Raw genomic sequence first — 10,394 nt, 5'->3', positions numbered from 1 at the left:
CGACGAATTCGGACAACATCCGCGTGCATTCGCGCGAAAGCCCGTCTTCTCTCGCCTCGATCCCTTCCCCTGAAGCGCACTTCAGACGAGCTTTTATCATAACGCACTGGCTGCGGTCTCAGTTGCGACTATCACCGGGCGGATGCAACGGAAGTTTGATAACGAACAGTGCAGAGAGTTACAGCATGTGTCGAGATTAAGACGCTTAACGTAACTGCGACGCGATCCGATCGGAACGGCCGTCGAATATAAAGCGAGAAAAGACCTATGAATATTCTGCACGAATGCTTTCCTCGAGAAATAAATAGCGACCATTTCAAGTAATTCCCGGATTTTCTCATCGCGCAATCCACTTCAACTGGACGAATATTATAACGAGACTGCGACTCGCGATGATGAGGTATTAGGAACGAAGTTACACGTCCGAGTTCACGATTTTTCAGAGCGAAAATTTTGTAGCAAAAATCGCAACAGAATTTCTGTAATCTCAGACTGTACAGAAATTGCGATCTAAGTTACTGTATATATTTCTCCTTTTCTAACATTTTTTTACTACAAATTTTACTAACATTTTTTTTACTACTTTACAAATTACTTGAATGTTTTGATAGACCGTTAAATTTATCTCAATTCTCTAATAACTCATACTACAGTGCCAGTATAAGTTAGCTTTACAAAAAAATTGCAGAAACAGATGTAGTTTTAGCGTAATTTTCACCGCAATATTTTCTCTGTGCAAATCCACAGCGGTACAAACGCGGCGACGCCAACTGAACCGATTCCTCGACTAAAACGGATGCTAAATAGAACACACAACGGTCGCTATATTCCTGATTCGTGCTTACGGCCGGATCGAAATGAACGGTGCACCATCGAATTACAGCCTCTCTCTGGCCGGCGCGGAGTCGTGCGTGCGAAATCAAAAATCACAACGATGACGCGATCGATCGATTATTCCGCCGCGAACCGATACTCGAACGAGCGCCCGGCGCGCACCAACCCGGGGAATGTTATTTCCCCGGAGCGATACAAAATACACGACCCCGAGAGAAAGAGAGAGAGAGAGAGAGCGAGAGAGAGAGAGAGAAAGAGAGAGAGAGAGCGAGTGAGGGACTACCTGGACGCCGAACTCTAGAATTAGAGGCTGAACCATTAAAGTCCCGAGGGATAATTGACCGGTCGAAAGGAGAGCCGGGACTTACCGAGAAAAATGTCGGTGTCGGCCGGGTCTCTCTCTCTTTCCTTCGATGTGCCTTCAAGTAATTACATATGGAAGGAGTATCCGGTATCGAGCTCTGAGAAAGAAGAGAAAGAGAGAGAAAGAGGAAGGAGAAGAGGCCGGGTCTGAAAAACGTCGACGAATTTTCATGCGAGCCATATGGCTCTTTTTCTGCCCATCCTCGTTCGTAAGAAAACGCAACTGACGAGGCGACCTAAAGCAGAAGTTTCCAGACCCAGTCCTCTATATACTCTCTATCCGGGTTTCCTTTAATCTCTTTTCATAATTCGGCTATAATCCTATTTTTAGCGAAGTTTTCAACGGTCTGTTAAAATACCTCTTAAAATTTCGAAATCTAACTTTTCATTCGTCCCTTTTTTGTTCCGCCTCGACAGGATTATCTTTTCTCAGAATTTCCTCGTGCGGCTCTCTTTGAACATTTCATTTTTGTCGGGTTCTCTCGGTGTATCTCTGGGACCTTATTCTCGACGTGTGTTTTCTAACGCGCCAAGCACACCCTTTTCGTCCCAAGTTCCGTGTTTCTTGTAAGAGTGTCCCACATAAAAAAACTACTTCGGCTTGAGAATCAGAAAAGCGTATTCTTGATGCGTTCAAACGCCAAATACACCCTGCTAAAACATCTTCGCGCTCGTACAAGAGAAACGAAATTTGGAATAAAAAGTGTGCACTTAACGCTCGAAAATGCATAAAAAATACCGAATATATAAGATAATTTAGCGTGAAAATAAAGCCGATCGTGTGTGTGATTCGAGAAGCAACTGTTTGGCGACGCGACAGGTAAATATATCGTTTCTTTCTTTTCTAAGCCGTGCGATGCTTGAGATTTAAAATCGAGCGATCCAAGCGATAATAGAATTGTCGGTGTTTTGATGATATGGATATTGTGTGTGTGTCTATATGTATACGTATGTATACACACAAAAATCGTATCTGCTGTTTCGGGTAGCAGACGATAAGAAAAGATAAGTATATTTCTATATTTATTCGAAACGACCGATTTCTTTCGGTCAAAGACACCGATTTCGTCGTTCGACATACAGGAAAACATCGCTTATGATGTCGAGGCGACGCGTCTCGCAAAAACAAACATCGAGAGGCGTTTTGCGTCTCGTATAACGACGAGCTATCTCGACGCGCCGTCGTATCTCTCATCGAACGTCGAATCGAATTTTGACACTTTCGATGGACAAATTGTCCACCGTGCTGTCGGTTATTTGGTGTTAAAGCGCCTTCGTGAGAAACTCGCTCTCTGCTGATCGCTCCGCTTTAAAGTGCCGCGTCTACGTCTTTCGTTGCGCGAGATATTTGCACAATCCTTGTTTCCCGATCAAAGCTACCGACTACTCGCCGACAATAATCCAGTATGTCGAAATCGAAATGTGGTTTAACATTTCGTCCTCGCGCATGAATAACAGAGTCGGCGCGTAATGTCGAGATACTGTCGAGAATCGATCGCGAGACGATGACAGAGAGATTATCTAGAAGATAAAAACTCGGTAATGTCGCGTACTAATAACACACGTTCACTGAAATTTCGATTCTGCATGGGGAGAATATATCATAGTTTCTTTTATATAAATTTATTCCGATTTTACTGTGTTCTTAGTAGTTATAGGAACAGGCCGTGTATCAATTAAAGTCTATCTTGCTAAAGAACATAGCGAATTTTGCTAGAAACGCAGCAAGTAACATTTCAGTTCTTGAAAAATAGCGCCTGTGAAACGAAAAGACAGTGAATTACTGTAGAATGTCGACCTACTCCTCGGCTACAAAATCCTGTGTTTTTATAACAGTTGTACTATAAAAATGTCACTATAAAATTCTCTCCCCGTGTCGTGCGCGAATAGAATAAATAATCGTTCTTTCACGAGAGACAAAGCACGCTTCAGAGAAGAGACTTATATTTCCTGGTTCGAAACAAATTTCTCAGTTGCAAAAATGTGTATCCCGGCATAAAAGTAAACATGTTATCAGTGGCCACGCCACTTTTTATTCGCTGGATATTTCTCTGTCAGAGTAGGATCTCTCCGTTCGTGTTGGAATGCGCGGCCGAATGAGCCGATGGTAAAGGGGGATATTTTTTTACGAAAAGAAGATAAGAATCGTATCGTTCTGAGCGGATAATCGCGCGTGTGTTTCGGCAAAACGTCTCGTATAGAGCCGTCTCTCCCGAGCGCATTACCTATGCGGCCGTCCATCATAAATTCTAGACAAGTCCCGTCGATGAATGCGAAAAGAATGCTAAATAGCCGGCGCAGCGATAAATCTCGCGAACGCACTTCGAGATTTATACACTTCGCGTACGCACGCGAGCGGAAATGCATTTTACGATCCTCTTTAAATACTTGTCTCTCTCTCCCTCTCTCTCTCTTTCAACACGTCGATAGTTAATACTTCGTCAACACTTCCGCGCGATCAGCATTGTAAATCCGAACATGATACCGGGACGAAGCGATTTTGACGTCGAGAAAGGAGGAAGATCGCTGATATCATTATATCTGTTTCATCGTTCGGCGTTCTCACGCAAAAAAGGCAATTGCGTCAATTGTCGCGCGTTTAATGACAAATGTCACTCGGAGCAGTTCGACTTAGGTCAGAGGTGTTGGAGCACAGAGTGATAGATCGAGCAATATCGTGTAGCACCGCATGTGCGACGTCGCGTTTTGCACCTTAACTATTTTTTTTCGAGAATTTGAGATTAGCGTCCGAGCGCGAGCTGAACACGGGTTTCCGAGTGAGACACACGAGTGTCTTCAGCACGAGACCTCCCGCTCGGCAGACTCCCGGTTGGCGGACCGATCGGAAAAAGCGTGCATCACCAACGACGACGACGACGACGACGACGACGACGACGACGACGACGACGACCTCACGAACGTGCGTCGCAAGTCGTGCGACGATCGTCTTCGCCGGTCGTCGTCACGCGAATCAGGAAAATTAAGTTGCGAAAATTACCTGAGTTGCATCGGAGTACGGAGTCGCCGAATTTTTATCCACAAGTAACGATCCGAACGTAGGAAGCCCCGAGGTCGAGGGACTGTCCTGTTGTTGCGGCACCATTTTCGTAAGTTGGTGAGAGAAACTCCGCGTGCACTACACTTTCAATTTAACAGTCAACGACTCGCATCACAATTCAGCGCGCTGCGTGGTCAATTGTACGAGAGAGCACGCGCAGCAGAATCCTTCACCCTCTCGAACACACGACGTCGCGGCTGATCACTCTCTGCTTGGCGAATGTCCCGGCGACGTTCCTCTTCTCACTGACCGGCGAAGGCGATTGCCGCGTGACTTGCGACGCACGTTCGTGAGAGAGCGGGCCTTCGCTCCCTTCCTCCCTCGGGACGAAAAAACAAGCCGTCCTTTCGTTCTTCAACGGCAACGTCGCGCTCGCTCTCTCTCTCTTTTCCTCTACCTGAGCAACGAAGATCGGCCGAAAAAACGTTGCGCGCGCGCCACAGTGTTTTCGGTGCAACGACGAAAAAAGCGACTCTCTCGTGAACGCGACTCGACTGAGGATCACGAACCACGCGAGAACTCCGGCGCGTCGTAGTCCGACCGATCAATCGGACGACTGAGCGGAAACGTTCTAGGGGCACCTTGTTGCGCGCGGTGGGCCTTTATCTGAGCGAAGAACAGCGAGAGACCGCCGCCACGAGGACGCGCGAATTCTGCACTCCCATGTGCTCGCAGAGCCAAGTGCGCGCGACCACGATCTCGCCTCCGTCAAGTCTCTCAATGTAAGACTCTCTCTCTCTCTCTGTCTCTTCTTCCGTTCGTTCTCGATGCCGGATATCGACGACGTGCACGCGCGTATAGCAGACTGGCGTTTAAGATCCTCTCTCTCTTTCTCTCACTCGGTCGCTCGTCGATCACGATGGTGGCATTATCGCCCCGTCGCACCGTCCGTTAACACAACGATATACGCTCGGCGAGCGCTCATATGCTACTGACTGCGTGCGTCGCCAGTTCGCTCTATACTACGCTCAGCTGTAGAGCGTATCCCCGCTCCGGCGCAACGCCGGCTCCGCCAATCAGCGTCGAGCGCTCGTCGCTTCCCCCGTCGGCCGCGGCTGCCGATCGTCGTAGCGCTCATTCCGCCGCGCAGCTCTGCGTCGTGCGTACGTATCGCTCTACGTCGCAGCCAGCGTGTCTTGCCTCCGCGTAACCTCAAGCTCGCACTAACATTAGGTCGATCGGTTAATTTTAGAGTATTGGGTTAACGTTAGATGGCGTTAGTTAAGAATTATCATGAATTTCTTTAATGACACAGTTGCTGTGTTTGTCAGAATTCTAGCATTTCTGGAACTTGACAGCGGGCAAGTTGTTATAAAAGTGTTCATTGGTTAGAACGTGTAAAAATTAACCGCAGTAAACAGCATTTTCGACACATATTGCTTTTCTCTTTGATCAAAAGAAAACGAACGCTGAAGCTGACCGATGCATCACTAAAACATATGACGATTGTTATCTGTCAATTAAAACGTTCGAATACTGGTTTAGGCGATTTCACTTAAAAAAAATAAAAAAATTCATCGATGAATTAATTACTTCTAAAGATAAGTCTTTTTTTCTATCGTGGAATCCACTTATTGCTAAAAAGATGGGAAAAAGTTGTAGTAAGCGGTCGGAAATGTATTGATTGAAATACAATGTGTTTCTTTCTTCTTTTAATAAATGCGTTTTGTATCAACAAAACCCATAAAATTAATCGAAACGAATGTCGGAATTATGTATGACCCATCTTGTTATTTATGTTTCATAATTTTACCTTGTTGTTTAAGGGTTAGTTTCGAACGAATCGTTTCTTCGGAAGGTGCATCTCACGAGAATGTATCGCTTGTTCCAAGAGGCTGAGCAGGGAGACAAACTTTTCTTTCTCGAGAAGATGCTCGTAAGTGCGGGGTGAAACGGGTATCTTTATATCTTGTCGCGCGATTAGTTTGATCCCGCGCGTGATCCTGCATGCGACCCAAGTCGCACTATGGTATACCGGTTTGGGTACCCCGACGTCGCGCCCGCGGGGGCGTAAAAACATGCGAAATTAAGAGATTACGATCGGCGCGGCGCGCACTTTCTCATACGACGTGGTCTCGAACGCGTCCTTACGCATGCCGAGTAATATATCTCGGGGAGGCGTCGCGCGAGAGGAGAAATTTGAATTGTAAACCCGTTAATTTAACCTTTACAGCCTGAGATACGCGCGCGTGCGACCGCCGAATAACACGTCAGTCGAGGCGCGTTTTTCGAGAATCAATTTTTTCCCGATTTCCGGCCGCTTATCGAGCCGTGGGAATCGCAAGGAACATATCGATAAATGCACGAGCTGTATGATCCTAGGCGAGACCACTCCGCGGAATATAGTCGAGATTTATGCACGCTTATGATTCCCTAGATCACAGAGATAGGCTAACAACAAGCGCGCACTCGCAGCTCGCGCGAACGAATCGGCAATTTATTCCGAACAGCACAGATCGTCACGTTGCTCTTTCTCTCTTTCTCTCTCTCTCTCTCTCTCTTTCTCTTTCTTTCTCTCTCGCGATCATTTTGTCTCATCTCGTAGGTAACGCGACATCGCGGTACGTCGCGCTCGCGACGTCCTCGTTGAATGAATAAATTCACGACGGCCGCTTATATGCGCGGTGAGAGAGCCCTCTCCCTCCCCCCGTCTCTCCACCAGCTTCTCTATTATCGCTGTTTACGTACATTGTTTACCCACGGAGTGTGCAGCAGCGGCGAGTGATCGTGGGACCGTAAAAATGATTCCTTCCTGCTTCGCGTCGCGCATTAAACGCGCGGATACGGCATCGTAAAAAATGGCGAGTGTGGTGGACTTTGCGCGTAAACAGGTTTAGTGCCAGCCGGTATACTCTTGTTCTCTTTCTCTCTTTCCTTCTTTCTCTCTCCGAACGTAATGCCCAGTGCGACGCGACGTGGCCCCCGCAGGGGAGTGTTGCATAATAGCGCTCCGATCCGCCGCATTTTCTATTCTCATAGAAATTCTAGAGCCGCATTATTAGCCTTCGTAACCGAGGAGGCGCGTCGGCCAGCTGGATGGTCGCTTTTCGACAATTGTCTCAAACAGAAATAACAGTTCGCGGGCTTTATCGAGTCCGTGCGCGGGTAGGAATATCAGAGAATATGCAGCAGCCACAGACTTCTCTGTATATAACACGCAGGAGAAACATTTCAGTTCGCGTCCGTGCGTGTTTGAGCGATATTTTCACAGCACCGCGTGAAAACCCTACCGATCTCTCAATCACAGCATTTGGTCCGCGCATCGCACAAAGAGACGACAATATTTCTTCGTTGAAGCAACTCTGAGGACGAAGACGAGGACGTTACTGAGCATTACGTATCACTAGTACTATGAGTGGCTGTGACAACTATATAGATGAGCGTATGGCAACAGCAACTTTTCAAATCATATAAATCTTCTTTCTAACCACAGAATGCGTAGATCTAGCAACCGTGGCAGTTTTCTCCGTGCATTTAATTATATGTAAACAGAGCGTCTGTACAATGTCGATGAAATGCACTTTTACGACACGACACGAGATGGAAACCTAACTTAACCACTTTAGATACATGCAAACATGCGTCGTCGGAACGACACTCGCAGAAGAGATAACTTTACATACTCGTTTCGTGCATAAGAATCGAGCCGCCTTATATGTAAGGAGTTGGCAGTCTAGTAATACATAGAAGTCGATGGCAGCGGTGCCTGCGCGCTCAGGGTTTGCGCTGAATTATTTTCCCGCCGTCTTCTCATAGAAAATGATAGAATCATTGAAGTCCCGCAGTCAACTGGGCGCGCTTTCGCGGCAATCGTTTTACGCAGTAATAACAGACTACTTTGACTTGCTGCCGAATGTGTTCGCGTGGCGTGGGCGCGGGGAAAAAATCGAAGTCGGAATCCCGCACGACGACAGATTAAATATTTTGCGAGAAAATGTTGGCCCCGCCTTTGCGGCAGTCGGCGAAATTGTTTGAGGAAGCCACTCTCCGCCGATTTCGCGTCTCTTTTTTTCTTTCGCCTCCGCGAACCCACCGCCGGAGATTCATCGAGAATCTGCCACGCGACCGGAAGGGACTCGTAAATGTTCTCGCGAAAAAACAGTGTGTTACCTCGTCGTGGTCGCGCGAGCGAGTCCGGGACAGGATGGCTTCGCGACGTCGATCTGCACTTCGATATCGCGAGTATCGAAACATCAAGACGAGAAAGAAAGAGAGAGAGACAGAGAGAGAAGCTCACAAGCCACCACGCTCTCCCACGCGCTGCCCTTCATAGAAGCGCCGCGCGAGCTCCTTTTTCTCTTCTTTTTGCCCCGGTAAATGGCCGATCTATAAATGCGGCACATCAGAAAGCGCGCGATGCGCTCTCTCGGTCGCGTTTCGCCTACGATGTATTTTTAGTAACACGCACCGCGTCGTCGGTCGTGTGAAAAAAAGAGAGAGAGAGAGAGGGAGGGACGCCGTCCAAATTCTTTATTTTGCGCAAACACGTCAAGAAAGAGGCACGTTGAAAGTCATACAAATATAAACCATATATACGCGCGGTCTTAACGAAACTCTTTCGGCGAAAACGCCGACACGACACGACGCGACGCGGAGTTCGTTGTTCTTTCGTGCTGACGAACGACGCGACCGTTCTTTCTTTCATTCTTCTTTCCCTCGGGGAGGAAATCTTGCGCAATCGCGCGAGGTTTGTAAACCGCCAAGTTCACATGCTGTCAAGCAAAAACCGCCAAATTCCCGATATACAGGATGTGTGTTCAGGAGCCACGTGCGTGCGTGCGTGCGTGCGTGCGTGCGTGCGTGCGTGCGTGCGTGTTCTGCGCGAGTCTTTCTCTGTGACCTATTCAATCGCGCTATCGGCACGTTTCCTTCCACGCTCGTGATCATCGTTGATCTCTTACGTTTTTGGCAGAACCACAACTGCCGGCCGAGCGCTTCCACGCGCGTCACACTCACCTGACTAGAGATCCCCCCCGTTCTTCTTTTCTTTTTCTATTTTATTCCCAAGGTTGCCGCGGGTATATCGGCCGTTTCCGTGAAATAAATCATTTCTGCGAAACGAGCGAATTATTATTTTCGCGTCTCTCGGAAGTTCTCGATTCGTGCACTGCACCGATTCCCTCGCTCTAGCTTAAAAATAAAGTTCCCCGCAAAACAATGATATGATGAATCCAGTAGGAAATGTGAGCATAGCTGTATCATTCTAGTCATTGTGCAATGATAATGTGGATGGTTGATATTACTCTCAGTTATTCTGGAGAAAGAAATGCTTGAAAATTAATTTCTTTGTGAAAGAAAATTTATTTCGCAGAATGAATTCATTCCTGTGAATAAGCTTTATATTCTACGAATATAAATGCTCAAATATTTTCCTTTCAGTGTACATTAGCTACATCAATGTGGTTTGAGTGTGATGTGATTGTGACAACCAGAAATCGGTTGGGCTGACACATTTATCGCGGATAACAATACTCTGGTTGAGACAAGCAGATATCGTCGCTGTAAACGGAACAATTGCACCGCAGTTGCAACGGAGCAGTTGCAGTAATCACATAATTAGTCGTTCCACACTTTACTGTTGATCTGACTGGCGCAAGCAGATTTATGTGCGAGCCAGCCGTATTGCTTCCTCCCCGTGCACCTTTTAATTAAATTAGTGAAATCGGGGATTTTTCTCTCCTCTCGCGCTATCTCTCCCTCTTTCTCTCCCGCCGTTAATTCCAGCGAGCCAAATATCGTGAGTTTAATTCCAACGCCGAGAACGTGGGTCCGCGCATTGGAACAAAAGTACCGTAGCGAATCGGTGGTGAGAGAGAAATACCTATATCGCTGGAGTATCGACACTCTTTCCGCATATTGGCTTCCTAGAATCGAGCTGTTTATTGTGTCGGCAGGTATGAGCGCACCTTTGAGGATCGAAGCGGGACGCGATCAAGGAGAACGAAAAGAGACACCTAGGATTCGGCGCGTTCGTATTTCAAGCGTTAACATAAAAGCGATATAGGTCGCCGGCTCGATCCTCCCAAGGCCTCTTACGTCCCCGAATCGAGGCGTAGCAAAAAGGAAATGGTCTCATCGGGCTCTCTCTCTCTCTCTCTCTCTCTCTCTCTCTCTCTCTCTCTCCCTCCCTCCCTCCCTC

At 47.3% G+C, this 10,394-nt stretch overlaps 1 protein-coding gene across 2 annotated transcripts in view; it reads right to left on the bottom strand.

The window, feature by feature from the left end:
• Positions 1–10,394, bottom strand: part of LOC116842577 (transcription factor SOX-11-like) — a 104,294-nt gene that overhangs the window by 28,407 nt on the left and 65,493 nt on the right. Inside the window, exon 1 of one of the 2 annotated variants that reach the window (XM_032811979.1) lies at positions 4,196–5,214. The exons of the other annotated variant lie outside the window; for it this stretch is intronic. Within the exon in view, the coding sequence (XP_032667870.1) occupies positions 4,196–4,300 (105 nt within the window). The 5' untranslated portion in view covers positions 4,301–5,214. Of the gene's footprint in view, positions 1–4,195; positions 5,215–10,394 lie in introns of those variants that run through there. 2 annotated transcript variants of the gene reach the window in all.

The sequence above is a fragment of the Odontomachus brunneus genome, unplaced genomic scaffold (assembly GCF_010583005.1).
Source record: "Odontomachus brunneus isolate Ranch 3 - 2012 unplaced genomic scaffold, Obru_v1 Obru_scaffold_026, whole genome shotgun sequence".
NCBI lineage: Eukaryota > Metazoa > Arthropoda > Insecta > Hymenoptera > Formicidae > Odontomachus > Odontomachus brunneus.
Note: the sequence above shows the minus strand (reverse complement) of the source record. Positions and strands in the feature narration are given on the sequence as shown.